General features: G+C 52.4%; 3 protein-coding genes across 28 annotated transcripts in view; 2 read left to right on the top strand and 1 right to left on the bottom strand.

The window, feature by feature from the left end:
* The window catches only part of UBAP2 (ubiquitin associated protein 2), a 252,161-nt gene that overhangs the window by 47,619 nt on the left and 187,932 nt on the right, over nt 1-16,610 (bottom strand). The window lies entirely within an intron of this gene.
* LOC144248284 (interferon-like) lies at nt 1,729-2,843 on the top strand. The gene has a single exon (XM_077790327.1). The coding sequence runs from the start codon at nt 1,931-1,933 to the stop codon at nt 2,660-2,662; it is 732 nt and encodes a 243-aa protein (XP_077646453.1). The 5' UTR covers nt 1,729-1,930; the 3' UTR covers nt 2,663-2,843.
* On the top strand, nt 10,165-11,279 carry LOC144248286 (interferon-like). The gene has a single exon (XM_077790329.1). It carries the CDS (start codon nt 10,367-10,369, stop codon nt 11,096-11,098), a length of 732 nt encoding a protein of 243 aa, XP_077646455.1. The 5' UTR covers nt 10,165-10,366; the 3' UTR covers nt 11,099-11,279.

The raw sequence follows: 16,610 nt of genomic DNA, 5'->3' as shown, positions 1-16,610 counted from the left end.
GCAAAGGCTGGGGAGCACCGCTGCACCTCATCTGCTTTATCCACAACATGCTCCATCCATCCAATCCATGCCTCTCTGACTCACAGACAAGGATGCAGGACACGGCCCAGCACTTTGCTCAAGCCCAGGCACACAAGCTCACTTGCTCTGCCCCTATCCACCACTGCTCTGTAGCCTTAGCCATAGAACATCACAAAAAATCACCAGGAATGGCGACTACGCAATTGGAATGCCATGCTCCCCATTACCGACCACCTCTTGGTTTTCCCTAGGCCTTAGCCGAGTCTGGTGACCAAGCACAACAGCCTCATCTTCTTGCCTGACACTGCGCTCAGCCGGACTGCTCTGTAGTTCCCACACTCTTCTGCTTTTCCCCTTATACAAAGGGAGGCTTATACCTCCCTTCTACCACTTACTGGGAACTTCAACTGACGGACACCAGATTTCAAAAACCAGGCACTGTGGCCCAGCAGCTCCATCTCACAGTTCCCTCAGGGCTCACGCATCAGTCTCTTCAGGTCCCATGGACTTGTGCACATTCAGGTTGCCACGACGGTCTCAAACTCGACCCTCTCCTACACTGGCCTGGGGATCTACAGGGATTTTCCGCGAGGGCTCCCAGCATTTGCCTTGTGTGCCTTTGGCAGCCTGCCTGGAGATCACTGACGCACAAGGTGACAAACAACCGCTCACCTCCAAATTCTCTGTTCCCCAAAGGCCTAAAACTTTCAAATCCCACGATCTGCTCCAAGCAACAATCCCACCATTTCTCCACCAGGCCAGAGGGATCATCCCCTTGCAAGTCTCTGCACACCCCAAACACCTCTTCACCTTGCCGCAGATTTTGTGCATTTTTGGAAAGGCATCTGAAACTACTGGCAAACCTACAATACTCCAGCCAAAGAAGCCAAGCTCCCTCAGCCTTTCTCACAGGTCACGGCCTCTGGACCCCCGTGCATTTTCAGAGCCATCACCTTCCAAGGACACCACACCTCTCATAGACTAAAGAGCCCCGAACAGGACGCGCTGCTCCGAGCAAGGGCTCCAGCAGTCCCAAAGCGCAACCCCATTTCTTTCATGGGGGAATGTCCTCCTTTGACCTCTGGCCGCCTCAGCCACTGAGGCATGGATCTCAAAAGCAGACCGATGCTCCGGGGCCACAGCCATGGCACCAAGCGCGACAGCAACAGCAAAAGCTTTCCCCTTCCGCGACTTCTTCACTCAGCCTTTCTTGCCTGCCTTGTGGCTCGCTCCTCCCAAACACAGCAGGTGCAGTGCCTCCTTGCAAGGACACACTCAGGCCTCCAAGACCCACATGCACAGACAGCCCCTTGAACCCTGCCAGTGCCTCTGGGCGTTAACCGCAGGAGGGGAAACGCCGGCCCTCACCCACTGACATCACCGCACATCCCTTGCAACCACAAAAGGAAAACAGTGGCTAAGATGAAATTAAAGGCAAGCCTCAAAGTGAAAGGAAAAGTGACCACAACCAAAACCAGGGCTTTGCAAGTGGAAACGATGCTTGGGCACAAACAGAGACTCAGCTCAACAGCACAGACCTTGCAGCTGGCTCGGCAAGTGAAAGGATCGCCCAACACCCTCTCCAACGCACCTGACCCCACAGCGCCTCTGGCCCAGAGCTTTCACAACCCCTTCCAGCCATGACTGACACTCGGCCCCAGCACACCGCTGCCACCACAATCCCCAACCACGGCCACCCCAACAAAACACTGCCCAAGACCACCACAGCCACCAGCACAGACTGGAAAGCACGGCCGGAAACTCCCGGCAATCAGAAAGCGATGAAGGGAAAGCTGCCGCCGTACAAAGCCGGCAGCGCCCCAGCCACAGCCACCAGCAGCAGCAGCACCACCGAGCCTCACCGGGCTCCTCCTGCCCAGCACCACCCGACAGCACCCGCAGACCCAGCATGGCTGTGCCCACAGCCACACAGCCACGGCTGCCGCACGCCGCACCGCCGCTCCTGCTCCTCCTCGCCGCTCTGGCCACCAGCCTCGCCTGCCAACGCCTCTGGACACACGACGACACCTTCCCCGGCGACGCACTCCGCCTCCTCCAGGACATGCCTCCCAGCCACACACAGCCCTGCCGCCTCCAAGAGCCGCCCTTCTTCCCCGACACCCTCCTCCACCCCAACCTCGGCCCGCACCAAGCCGCCGCCACCGCCCTGCGCATCCTCCAGCGCCTCTTCCACACCCTCAGCTCCAACAGCAACCGCCAGCACTGGCCCAGCCACGCTCGCAACCTCCTCCTCAACAAACTGCAGCACCACATCCACCACCTCAATCAATGCCTCCCCAACGACCCCCTGCTCTTCATAGGACAAAGCGACCCGCGGCTCACCATCAACAAGTACTTCGGGAAAATCCACGCCTTTCTCCAGGCACACAGCCACAGCGCCTGCGCCTGGGACCACGTCCGCCTCGAAGCTCGTGTCTGCTTACAACACGTGGACAAACTCATACGGCGCATGAAGCACCAAGCTGCTCTGGACCCCACTAAACCCACAGAGAACAAACACCCATCGCCAGCCAGCACCAGTAGCCATGGATTGAGTGGTGACAGCAGGAGCCCAGGCTGGGATCACTTGGTACCAGTCACACGTCTTCCAACCGATGAGCTGATGGGGAAAGGCCTATGAGCGTGCTGGCACTGGGGCCAGTATGTGGCACAGCCCACACCCAAACCACAGGCACTGGAGAGGAAGGAAGAGGAAATTTCTGTGCTACACATTCATGGACACCTACGAGACACTGGGGATACAGAAGGTATTGTTACCTGTGGAATTACCGCGTTCATCCGGACTGCAACCTCACCTGATGAACGGCAAGGGGATCATGGACACTGGGGAACTACTGTGGGAATGCCAATCACTATTTATCACAGAACTCTGTTTGCTTACTTATTTAATTCATTAATTAACTTAGTCGATTATTTATTTCTTTGGCTGGCCATTTATTTATTTATTTATTTATTTATTTATTCCTTTGTTAGAAATAAAGACTTTTTGTAAAAACAAAAAAGAATGAAAAAGCTAAGCTGTGCTCATTGTGCTCCACGCTTAGACCTGACATGCAAAGACATGGTCCCCTCAGGCTGTGAGGGGATGAGTCTCTGTCCTGCAGCCCATCTTGCCAATGCATCCTGCCTGGATCAAAGGCTATGGATAGCACGCTCCCAGGGAATGGTGGTCCTGCAGCCCCCAGGCACCTCTTACAGCTGCCAGACCACTGGGGCACCCATTTGCCCCAAATGGCATGATGCCTGCCCTGCATACCTCCTTCTCTTCCACCACCTCGCTCTGCCTTCCAGACCCTCCAATAATGCAAAGCCTTGAAAGCCACCTCCAAACCATCATCCCACCAAAGATAACCATTCTGCAATGCCACAGCACTGCCTTAGAAGAAACAGGGTGGCATAGACAAGGTGCACCTCAAAGAAGCAAGGAGGGGACCCATAAAGGACTGCAGAGATTTGGACAATTCACCCCAACACATCATTAGCAAGCAAAGAGATCCATCATCCAAACACCCCCAACTCGATATGGTCCAAACCAACCAGCACAGCATTCCTCGTGAAGGGAACTGCCCACACATCACCAGCAGCGGCTGCTCCTTCGCCCTCCAACTATCAATCCAGAAGCACCTCCCCAGGTCAGCAGCTCCAGCCTTCTCCTGCATGCCACAAAGAGATTGTTTTCCTGGGCTCAAACAACCTCCAGCACTGCGTCGCTTCAAGGATACTGCTCCGTGCAAACGCAACTGATTGCTTCCCATTTAGCTGAGTGAAAAAACAACAGGACCAAATCGAGATTCATAGAATCACTAAGGTTGGAAAAGACCTCCAAGATCATCAAGCCCAGCCTTTGACCAAATACCATTAAGCCATATAATGAAGCGCCACATTTACTCCATTTTTGAACACTTTCAGCGGTGGTGACTCCACCACTTCCCCAGGGAGCCTGCTCCGATGCTTGACCACTCCTTCAGTGAAGAAATTTTCCCTAATATCCAACTTGAACCTCCACTGGGACATCTTGAGGCCATTTTTTTTTCCTATTGCTAGCTGCTGGGAGAAAAAAACAATTCCCATATGGTTATAACTTTCTTCTAGATCATCGTACAGAGTGATCCGGTTCTCCTGAACCTCCTTTTCCCCACACTAAACTCACCCAGTTCCCTCAGCTGCTCCCCATATGACTCGCTCTACAGACCCTTCCCCAGCTCCATTTCCTTCTCTGGACATGATCCAGCACCTCAGTGTCCTTCCTGCTGTGAGGAAACAAAGCTGAACACAAGATTCCAGCTGTGGCCTCACCAGTGCCCCCAGCACAGGGGGATGGCCACTGCCCTGCTCCTGCTGGCCACTGCCCGGCTCCTGCTGGCCACACCATTGCTGACACAAGCCCGGTGCCATTGGCCTTCTTGGCCACCTGGGCACACTCCAGCTCGTGTCCAGCTCTTGAAAACCTGCACCCCCAGGTCCTCTCCCATCCAGCAGTTTGCCAGACACGCTGTCCCAGCCTGGAGCTGCAGGCGGTTCCTGTGACCCAAGGGCAGGACCCAGCACTTGGCCTTGTTGAACCTCACACAACTGGCCCTGGCCCGTGGATCCAGAAGACAGTGCAGATCCTTCCGCAGAGCTTTCCTGCCCTCCAGCAGATCAGCACTCACGCCCAGCTTGGTGTTGTCCTCAAACTGACTAAAGGAGCTCTTGGATTCCCTCAAGAGCTCAGATCATCAACAAAGGTAAAAAACAGTACAGTACAGAGCCCTCAGTACAGAGTCCTGGGGGACACCATTAGGGACCAGCTGCCTGCTGCAAGGAATTCCATTCACCAGCACTCTCTGGGCCAGGCCAGCAGCCAGTTTTTAACTCAAGAACAGAGCGTCAAAGCCACAAGCAGCTGGTGTCTCCAGGAGAGTTCTGTGGGACACAGTGTTAAAGACTTTATTCCAAAGTGCAGGAAGTCAACGTTTCTGGACTTTCCCTCGTCCACTAAGAGGGGCACTGTGTTACAGAAGGAGATTGGGTCGGGCGGTTACGCCTTTGACAAACCCATGCTGGCTGGGCATGATCCCCTGGATCTCCTGGAGGTGCCATGTGATGGGCACTCAAGATGATCTCCATGAGCTTCCCCAAGCACCAAGGTCAGGCTGACAGGCCCGTAGCTTCCTGGATTCCACTTCTGACCCTTCCTGAAGATAAGCGTAACACTGGCCACACTCCGGGTTCCTGGGGCCTCCTTTGTCAGCCAGGACTGATTGTAAATTACGGGCAGCGGCTTGGTGAGCTTTTCCACCAGCTCTCTTATATATTCAGGTACACAGCAGGACCCCTCAAGACGAAACTTCCACACTGTACCACTGTCCCCCTAATGCTCCTATCCAGAAGTATCCTGCAATGTCAGGAATGAGGACCTCGTTGGTTCTGTCTTTTCTGAGGCAGCTGAAGGACCTAAATCACTCTCAGACAAAAACAGGAGCGGTGGTAATGACACAAGCTGGAATACAGGGAATTCAAACACAAAAGAAGAAATGCATTTGTGTAATTTTTTGTATTCTGGTGATACAACACCAGAATAGGGATTGGAGAGGTTGAGAGATACCCATTCCTGGGCACATAGCTGAAAGCATCACTGGGCAAGGCCATGAGCAGGCTCTTCTGATACCACCTCCTCTCAGCGTCACACTGCACTTGGGATATCCAGGGCAAAACAGACAATGAAAATTAACTTTAAAAAACCCTTTATTGTTCAAAAGCGACAGCTTAGAGGAGGCTTCTTCAACTCCATCACAATGAAAATCAAACTGCAAAAGGGAAGCAAGACACTGCAGAAGCTGCATCAACATTCAGTGCCTAGGTGCTCAGACCCAGAGCCACCTCTTCAGCTCTCTGACTTAACGAGCTCCTGAGGTTCCTGAGAAATAAACCATCAGTTTATTTAATACAACTCTATCAAAGGCTTAAAAGAGAGAATTTATTCATATAAACACAAAGAAAACAAGCATAGTGTAGGTAAAAAAAACAGAAAAATCTAATGGGAACTACAAAAAGACTTGGGAAGTGTCCCAGGCAGAATGGAAGCTTCCGACAACATTTATCAGGGAAGGCTTCCCACTGAGGTTCACAAAATGCCTCCTTGCTTGCTAAACTCCTTCTTAGAGAAGTCTGGAGGCAGCTTAATACAATCCTAGGCCCACAGTAGGTAAATGGTTCATCTCAAAAGAATTATATATGTGTAATTGACCTTTTATACAAATTTGTCCTGCAAGATGAGAGAAATATTTGTTTACACGTCTATCGAGGAAATATATGGGAAATATGGGAAAAACAAATAATTAAAATTAATCATGACAATACTCAAATAATTTTGATCAGAATTATCTAGGATCCATTACAGACAGTGGTAACTACTTGTACAGTGCTCCACTACCCCAATCCTTTGAAAGCCAGATTAATAACAAACTACAGAAAAAGGTAATTAATCCAATTACTTTTGTTTTACCTCAAGCAATAACCTAGAGGTGTGTCCCCACTCAAGGGACGAATCTCCAGGCACACTAATAGAAGGCTTGTGCTGAAAACCCGGCAGTAAAGGTCTGCAACTAGAATTTACGGGAAAAAATGATTGACCCAAATGCATTAAAAGCTGCAACAGCTCAATCAGCTCAGCAACTTAACAGAAATTTACGAGTTACTTACTAGATACTTACAAGTACCACTACTTCCTTTTTCAACACTAGGAACCAAGCTGACACATACTGACAAGCGTGCAACAATCAGTAAGGAAACACTACTTGAAAAATCTTCAAAATATTAAACTTTAGAAGAGTTCAGCGAGATTTGACTTCAGCACTCTCCAAAACGAAAAAGTCTGTTCAACATCAGACATAGCTTTAGAAAAAAGGGAGAAGCCCAAGATACGATACTACAATTGATGCAGTGTCCTGTAAAGGGCAATAAAAGAAATTCAGCGGAACATATGATGAACGAGAGACGACCCCAGAGAGAAAGGAAAACCACAAGAAACACACAACATCATCGCAAATACATGATGTGGCACTAACGTAGGGTTCCACTACACCACAACCAACAGGCAAGAGGCAACCTCTAAAGGCAAAAAGAGAATTAACAACACCATCGCCAGCCACAGTCAACCCAACAAAACACTGCCCAAGACCACCACAGCCACCAGCACAGACTGGAAAGCACGGCCGGAAACTCCCGGCAATCAGAAAGCGATGAAGGGAAAGCTGCCGCCGTACAAAGCCGGCAGCGCCCCAGCCACAGCCACCAGCAGCACCACCGAGCCTCCCCGGGCTCCTCCTGCCCTGCACCACCCGACAGCACCCGCAGACCCAGCGTGGCTGTGCCCACAGCCACACAGCCACACAGCCACGGCTGCCGCACGCCGCACCTACTCCTCCTCCTCGCCTGCCAACGCCTCTGGACACACGACGACACCTTCCCCGGCGACGCACTCCGCCTCCTCCAGGACATGCCTCCCAGCCACACACAGCCCTGCCGCCTCCAAGAGCCGCCCTTCTTCCCCGACACCCTCCTCCACCCCAACCTCGGCCCGCACCAAGCCGCCGCCACCGCCCTGCGCATCCTCCAGCGCCTCTTCCACACCCTCAGCTCCAACAGCACCCGCCAGCACTGGCCCAGCCACGCTCGCAACCTCCTCCTCAACAAACTGCAGCACCACATCCACCACCTGTAGCAACGCCTCCCCGACAACGCCCTGCTCTCCAAAGGACCACGCAACCCGTGGTTCGCCATCAACAAGTACTTCAGGGACACCCACCCCTCCCTCCACACCCACAGCCACAGCGCCTGGGACCACCTCCGCCTCGAAGCTCGTGCCTCTTTACGGCACCTCCACAACCTCACACGTGCCAGGCGCCGCTAGCGCAGACACCCACACTCCAACCCACACCTACCACCCAAACCCACCTCCAACCCCACGCCTCCTCTCACCTGGGACCAGAGACAGGGCTGCAACAACCGCACGCCACCCGCAGCCCCCAACCACTCCCTCTCCCATTGATTCAGCCTCTCCCAGTGATACGGGCAAAGGACTTTCTCCACTTATTTCTAGACTGATTTATTTATTTGTTTCTTTATTTATTGATACACGTATTTATTTTTCTACTTATTCACTTATTTATGCCGCTGAAAATAAAGACCTACGACAAAACACTTGCCATTGCCTCTCATCTCTCTAGCACAGCAACCAGTCTCTGGGCCAGCCAAAGCCATCCTCACTCCACACCTACCCCAAGCCTTCCTCCAAACCGCCTCTGCCCACTCTTCTCAATGGCACCTGACCAAGCAAGATGCTGTAGCAAACTCTTGGAAAAACACTGCCAGCGGTTGGCCACCACCACAGAGTCCCAAAAAGAAAAACACGCAAAGGCTGGGGAGCACCGCTGCACCTCATCTGCTTTATCCACAACGTGCTCCATCCATCCAATCCATGCCTCTCTGACTCACAGACAAGGATGCAGGACACGGCCCAGCACTTTGCTCAAGCCCAGGCACACAAGCTCACTTGCTCTGCCCCTATCCACCACTGCTCTGTAGCCTTAGCCATAGAACATCACAAAAAATCACCAGGAATGGCGACTACGCAATTGGAATGCCATGCTCCCCATTACCGACCACCTCTTGGTTTTCCCTAGGCCTTAGCCGAGTCTGGTGACCAAGCACAACAGCCTCATCTTCTTGCCTGACACTGCGCTCAGCCGGACTGCTCTGTAGTTCCCACACTCTTCTGCTTTTCCCCTTATACAAAGGGAGGCTTATACCTCCCTTCTACCACTTACTGGGAACTTCAACTGACGGACACCAGATTTCAAAAACCAGGCACTGTGGCCCAGCAGCTCCATCTCACAGTTCCCTCAGGGCTCACGCATCAGTCTCTTCAGGTCCCATGGACTTGTGCACATTCAGGTTGCCACGACGGTCTCAAACTCGACCCTCTCCTACACTGGCCTGGGGATCTACAGGGATTTTCCGCGAGGGCTCCCAGCATTTGCCTTGTGTGCCTTCGGCAGCCTGCCTGGAGATCACTGACGCACAAGGTGACAAACAACCGCTCACCTCCAAATTCTCTGTTCCCCAAAGGCCTAAAACTTTCAAATCCCACGATCTGCTCCAAGCAACAATCCCACCATTTCTCCACCAGGCCAGAGGGATCATCCCCTTGCAAGTCTCTGCACACCCCAAACACCTCTTCACCTTGCCGCAGATTTTGTGCATTTTTGGAAAGGCATCTGAAACTACTGGCAAACCTACAATACTCCAGCCAAAGAAGCCAAGCTCCCTCAGCCTTTCTCACAGGTCACGGCCTCTGGACCCCCGTGCATTTTCAGAGCCATCACCTTCCAAGGACACCACACCTCTCATAGACTAAAGAGCCCTGAACAGGACGCGCTGTTCCGAGCAAGGGCTCCAGCAGTCCCAAAGCGCAACCCCATTTCTTTCATGGGGGAATGTCCTCCTTTGACCTCTGGCCACCTCAGCCACTGAGGCATGGATCTCAAAAGCAGACCGATGCTCCGGGGCCACAGCCATGGCACCAAGCGCGACAGTAACAGCAAAAGCTTTCCCTTTCCGCGACTTCTTCACTCAGCCTTTCTTGCCTGCCTTGTGGCTCGCTCCTCCCAAACACAGCAGGTGCAGTGCCTCCTTGCAAGGACACACTCAGGCCTCCAAGACCCACATGCACAGACAGCCCCTTGAACCCTGCCAGTGCCTCTGGGCGTTAACCGCAGGAGGGGAAACGCCGGCCCTCACCCACTGACATCACCGCACATCCCTTGCAACCACAAAAGGAAAACAGTGGCTAAGATGAAATTAAAGGCAAGCCTCAAAGTGAAAGGAAAAGTGACCACAACCAAAACCAGGGCTTTGCAAGTGGAAACGATGCTTGGGCACAAACAGAGACTCAGCTCAACAGCACAGACCTTGCAGCTGGCTCGGCAAGTGAAAGGATCGCCCAACACCCTCCCCAACGCACCTGACCCCACAGCGCCTCTGGCCCAGAGCTTTCACAACCCCTTCCAGCCATGACTGACACTCGGCCCCAGCACACCGCTGCCACCACAATCCCCAACCACGGCCACCCCAACAAAACACTGCCCAAGACCACCACAGCCACCAGCACAGACTGGAAAGCACGGCCGGAAACTCCCGGCAATCAGAAAGCGATGAAGGGAAAGCTGCCGCCGTACAAAGCCGGCAGCGCCCCAGCCACAGCCACCAGCAGCAGCAGCACCACCGAGCCTCACCGGGCTCCTCCTGCCCAGCACCACCCGACAGCACCCGCAGACCCAGCATGGCTGTGCCCACAGCCACACAGCCACGGCTGCCGCACGCCGCACCGCCGCTCCTGCTCCTCCTCGCCGCTCTGGCCACCAGCCTCGCCTGCCAACGCCTCTGGACACACGACGACACCTTCCCCGGCGACGCACTCCGCCTCCTCCAGGACATGCCTCCCAGCCACACACAGCCCTGCCGCCTCCAAGAGCCGCCCTTCTTCCCCGACACCCTCCTCCACCCCAACCTCGGCCCGCACCAAGCCGCCGCCACCGCCCTGCGCATCCTCCAGCGCCTCTTCCACACCCTCAGCTCCAACAGCACCCGCCAGCACTGGCCCAGCCACGCTCGCAACCTCCTCCTCAACAAACTGCAGCACCACATCCACCACCTCAATCAATGCCTCCCCGACGACCCCCTGCTCTTCAAAGGACCAAGCGACCCGCGGCTCACCATCAACAAGTACTTCGGGAAAATCCACGCCTTTCTCCAGGCACACAGCCACAGCGCCTGCGCCTGGGACCACGTCCGCCTCGAAGCTCGTGTCTGCTTACAACACGTGGACAAACTCATACGGCGCATGAAGCACCAAGCTGCTCTGGACCCCACTAAACCCACAGAGAACAAACACCCATCGCCAGCCAGCACCAGTAGCCATGGATTGAGTGGTGACAGCAGGAGCCCAGGCTGGGATCACTTGGTACCAGTCACACGTCTTCCAACCGATGAGCTGATGGGGAAAGGCCTATGAGCGTGCTGGCACTGGGGCCAGTATGTGGCACAGCCCACACCCAAACCACAGGCACTGGAGAGGAAGGAAGAGGAAATTTCTGTGCTACACATTCATGGACACCTACGAGACACTGGGGATACAGAAGGTATTGTTACCTGTGGAATTACCGCGTTCATCCGGACTGCAACCTCACCTGATGAACGGCAAGGGGATCATGGACACTGGGGAACTACTGTGGGAATGCCAATCACTATTTATCACAGAACTCTGTTTGCTTACTTATTTAACTCATTAATTAACTTAGTCGATTATTTATTTCTTTGGCTGGCCATTTATTTATTTATTTATTTATTTATTTATTTATTCTTTTGTTAGAAATAAAGACTTTTTGTAAAAACAAAACAGAATGAAAAAGCTAAGCTGTGCTCACTGTGCTCCACGCTTAGACCTGACATGCAAAGACATGGTCCCCTCAGGCTGTGAGGGGATGAGTCTCTGTCCTGCAGCCCATCTTGCCAATGCATCCTGCCTGGATCAAAGGCTATGGATAGCACGCTCCCAGGGAATGGTGGTCCTGCAGCCCCCAGGCACCTCTTACAGCTGCCAGACCACTGGGGCACCCATTTGCCCCAAATGGCATGATGCCTGCCCTGCATACCTCCTTCTCTTCCACCACCTCGCTCTGCCTTCCAGACCCTCCAATAATGCAAAGCCTTGAAAGCCACCTCCAAACCATCATCCCACCAAAGATAACCATTCTGCAATGCCACAGCACTGCCTTAGAAGAAACAGGGTGGCATAGACAAGGTGCACCTCAAAGAAGCAAGGAGGGGACCCATAAAGGACTGCAGAGATTTGGACAATTCACCCCAACACATCATTAGCAAGCAAAGAGATCCATCATCCAAACACCCCCAACTCGATATGGTCCAAACCAACCAGCACAGCATTCCTCGTGAAGGGAACTGCCCACACATCACCAGCACCGGCTGCTCCTTCGCCCTCCAACTATCAATCCAGAAGCACCTCCCCAGGTCAGCAGCTCCAGCCTTCTCCTGCATGCCACAAAGAGATTGTTTTCCTGGGCTCAAACAACCTCCAGCACTGCGTCGCTTCAAGGATACTGCTCCGTACAAACGCAACTGATTGCTTCCCATTTAGCTGAGTGAAAAAACAACAGGACCAAATCGAGATTCATAGAATCACTAAGGTTGGAAAAGACCTCCAAGATCATCAAGCCCAGCCTTTGACCAAATACCATTAAGCCATATAATGAAGCGCCACATTTACTCCATTTTTGAACACTTTCAGCGGTGGTGACTCCACCACTTCCCCAGGGAGCCTGCTCCGATGCTTGACCACTCCTTCAGTGAAGAAATTTTCCCTAATATCCAACTTGAACCTCCACTGGGACATCTTGAGGCCATTTTTTTTTCCTATTGCTAGCTGCTGGGAGAAAAAAACAATTCCCATATGGTTATAACTTTCTTCTAGATCATCGTACAGAGTGATCCGGTTCTCCCGAACCTCCTTTTCCCCACACTAAACTCACCCAGTTCCCTCAGCTGCTCCCCATATGACTCGCTCTACAGACCCTTCCCCAGCTCCATTTCCTTCTCTGGACATGATCCAGCACCTCAGTGTCCTTCCTGCTGTGAGGAAACAAAGCTGAACACAAGATTCCAGCTGTGGCCTCACCAGTGCCCCCAGCACAGGGCGATGGCCACTGCCCGGCTCCTGCTGGCCACTGCCCGGCTCGTGCTGGCCACACCATTGCTGACACAAGCCCGGTGCCATTGGCCTTCTTGGCCACCTGGGCACACTCCAGCTCGTGTCCAGCTCTTGAAAACCTGCACCCCCAGGTCCTCTCCCATCCAGCAGTTTGCCAGACACGCTGTCCCAGCCTGGAGCTGCAGGCGGTTCCTGTGACCCAAGGGCAGGACCCAGCACTTGGCCTTGTTGAACCTCACACAACTGGCCCTGGCCCGTGGATCCAGAAGACAGTGCAGATCCTTCCGCAGAGCTTTCCTGCCCTCCAGCAGATCAGCACTCACGCCCAGCTTGGTGTTGTCCTCAAACTGACTAAAGGAGCTCTTGGATTCCCTCAAGAGCTCAGATCATCAACAAAGGTAAAAAACAGTACAGTACAGAGCCCTCAGTACAGAGTCCTGGGGGACACCATTAGGGACCAGCTGCCTGCTGCAAGGAATTCCATTCACCAGCACTCTCTGGGCCAGGCCAGCAGCCAGTTTTTAACTCAAGAACAGAGCGTCAAAGCCACAAGCAGCTGGTGTCTCCAGGAGAGTTCTGTGGGACACAGTGTTAAAGACTTTATTCCAAAGTGCAGGAAGTCAACGTTTCTGGACTTTCCCTCGTCCACTAAGAGGGGCACTGTGTTACAGAAGGAGATTGGGTCGGGCGGTTACGCCTTTGACAAACCCATGCTGGCTGGGCATGATCCCCTGGATCTCCTGGAGGTGCCATGTGATGGGCACTCAAGATGATCTCCATGAGCTTCCCCAAGCACCAAGGTCAGGCTGACAGGCCCGTAGCTTCCTGGATTCCACTTCTGACCCTTCCTGAAGATAAGCGTAACACTGGCCACACTCCGGGTTCCTGGGGCCTCCTTTGTCAGCCAGGACTGATTGTAAATTACGGGCAGCGGCTTGGTGAGCTTTTCCACCAGCTCTCTTATATATTCAGGTACACAGCAGGACCCCTCAAGACGAAACTTCCACACTGTACCACTGTCCCCCTAATGCTCCTATCCAGAAGTATCCTGCAATGTCAGGAATGAGGACCTCGTTGGTTCTGTCTTTTCTGAGGCAGCTGAAGGACCTAAATCACTCTCAGACAAAAACAGGAGCGGTGGTAATGACACAAGCTGGAATACAGGGAATTCAAACACAAAAGAAGAAATGCATTTGTGTAATTTTTTGTATTCTGGTGATACAACACCAGAATAGGGATTGGAGAGGTTGAGAGATACCCATTCCTGGGCACATAGCTGAAAGCATCACTGGGCAAGGCCATGAGCAGGCTCTTCTGATACCACCTCCTCTCAGCGTCACACTGCACTTGGGATATCCAGGGCAAAACAGACAATGAAAATTAACTTTAAAAAACCCTTTATTGTTCAAAAGCGACAGCTTAGAGGAGGCTTCTTCAACTCCATCACAATGAAAATCAAACTGCAAAAGGGAAGCAAGACACTGCAGAAGCTGCATCAACATTCAGTGCCTAGGTGCTCAGACCCAGAGCCACCTCTTCAGCTCTCTGACTTAACGAGCTCCTGAGGTTCCTGAGAAATAAACCATCAGTTTATTTAATACAACTCTATCAAAGGCTTAAAAGAGAGAATTTATTCATATAAACACAAAGAAAACAAGCATAGTGTAGGTAAAAAAAACAGAAAAATCTAATGGGAACTACAAAAAGACTTGGGAAGTGTCCCAGGCAGAATGGAAGCTTCCGACAACATTTATCAGGGAAGGCTTCCCACTGAGGTTCACAAAATGCCTCCTTGCTTGCTAAACTCCTTCTTAGAGAAGTCTGGAGGCAGCTTAATACAATCCTAGGCCCACAGTAGGTAAATGGTTCATCTCAAAAGAATTATATATGTGTAATTGACCTTTTATACAAATTTGTCCTGCAAGATGAGAGAAATATTTGTTTACACGTCTATCGAGGAAATATATGGGAAATATGGGAAAAACAAATAATTAAAATTAATCATGACAATACTCAAATAATTTTGATCAGAATTATCTATGATCCATTACAGACAGTGGTAACTACTTGTACAGTGCTCCACTACCCCAATCCTTTGAAAGCCAGATTAATAACAAACTACAGAAAAAGGTAATTAATCCAATTACTTTTGTTTTACCTCAAGCAATAACCTAGAGGTGTGTCCCCACTCAAGGGACGAATCTCCAGGCACACTAATAGAAGGCTTGTGCTGAAAACCCGGCAGTAAAGGTCTGCAACTAGAATTTACGGGAAAAAATGATTGACCCAAATGCATTAAAAGCTGCAACAGCTCAATCAGCTCAGCAACTTAACAGAAATTTACGAGTTACTTACTAGATACTTACAAGTACCACTACTTCCTTTTTCAACACTAGGAACCAAGCTGACACATACTGACAAGCGTGCAACAATCAGTAAGGAAACACTACTTGAAAAATCTTCAAAATATTAAACTTTAGAAGAGTTCAGCGAGATTTGACTTCAGCACTCTCCAAAACGAAAAAGTCTGTTCAACATCAGACATAGCTTTAGAAAAAAGGGAGAAGCCCAAGATACGATACTACAATTGATGCAGTGTCCTGTAAAGGGCAATAAAAGAAATTCAGCGGAACATATGATGAACGAGAGACGACCCCAGAGAGAAAGGAAAACCACAAGAAACACACAACATCATCGCAAATACATGATGTGGCACTAACGTAGGGTTCCACTACACCACAACCAACAGGCAAGAGGCAACCTCTAAAGGCAAAAAGAGAATTAACAACACCATCGCCAGCCACAGTCAACCCAACAAAACACTGCCCAAGACCACCACAGCCACCAGCACAGACTGGAAAGCACGGCCGGAAACTCCCGGCAATCAGAAAGCGATGAAGGGAAAGCTGCCGCCGTACAAAGCCGGCAGCGCCCCAGCCACAGCCACCAGCAGCACCACCGAGCCTCCCCGGGCTCCTCCTGCCCTGCACCACCCGACAGCACCCGCAGACCCAGCGTGGCTGTGCCCACAGCCACACAGCCACACAGCCACGGCTGCCGCACGCCGCACCTACTCCTCCTCCTCGCCTGCCAACGCCTCTGGACACACGACGACACCTTCCCCGGCGACGCACTCCGCCTCCTCCAGGACATGCCTCCCAGCCACACACAGCCCTGCCGCCTCCAAGAGCCGCCCTTCTTCCCCGACACCCTCCTCCACCCCAACCTCGGCCCGCACCAAGCCGCCGCCACCGCCCTGCGCATCCTCCAGCGCCTCTTCCACACCCTCAGCTCCAACAGCACCCGCCAGCACTGGCCCAGCCACGCTCGCAACCTCCTCCTCAACAAACTGCAGCACCACATCCACCACCTGTAGCAACGCCTCCCCGACAACGCCCTGCTCTCCAAAGGACCACGCAACCCGTGGTTCGCCATCAACAAGTACTTCAGGGACACCCACCCCTCCCTCCACACCCACAGCCACAGCGCCTGGGACCACCTCCGCCTCGAAGCTCGTGCCTCTTTACGGCACCTCCACAACCTCACACGTGCCAGGCGCCGCTAGCGCAGACACCCACACTCCAACCCACACCTACCACCCAAACCCACCTCCAACCCCACGCCTCCTCTCACCTGGGACCAGAGACAGGGCTGCAACAACCGCACGCCACCCGCAGCCCCCAACCACTCCCTCTCCCATTGATTCAGCCTCTCCCAGTGATACGGGCAAAGGACTTTCTCCACTTATTTCTAGACTGATTTATTTATTTGTTTCTTTATTTATTGATACACGTATTTA

The sequence above is a fragment of the Lonchura striata genome, chromosome Z (assembly GCF_046129695.1).
Source record: "Lonchura striata isolate bLonStr1 chromosome Z, bLonStr1.mat, whole genome shotgun sequence".
In the NCBI taxonomy this organism is placed as follows: Eukaryota; Metazoa; Chordata; class Aves; order Passeriformes; family Estrildidae; genus Lonchura; species Lonchura striata.
The sequence above is the reverse complement of the archived record's forward strand: the minus strand, read 5'-3'. Positions and strand labels throughout refer to the sequence as shown.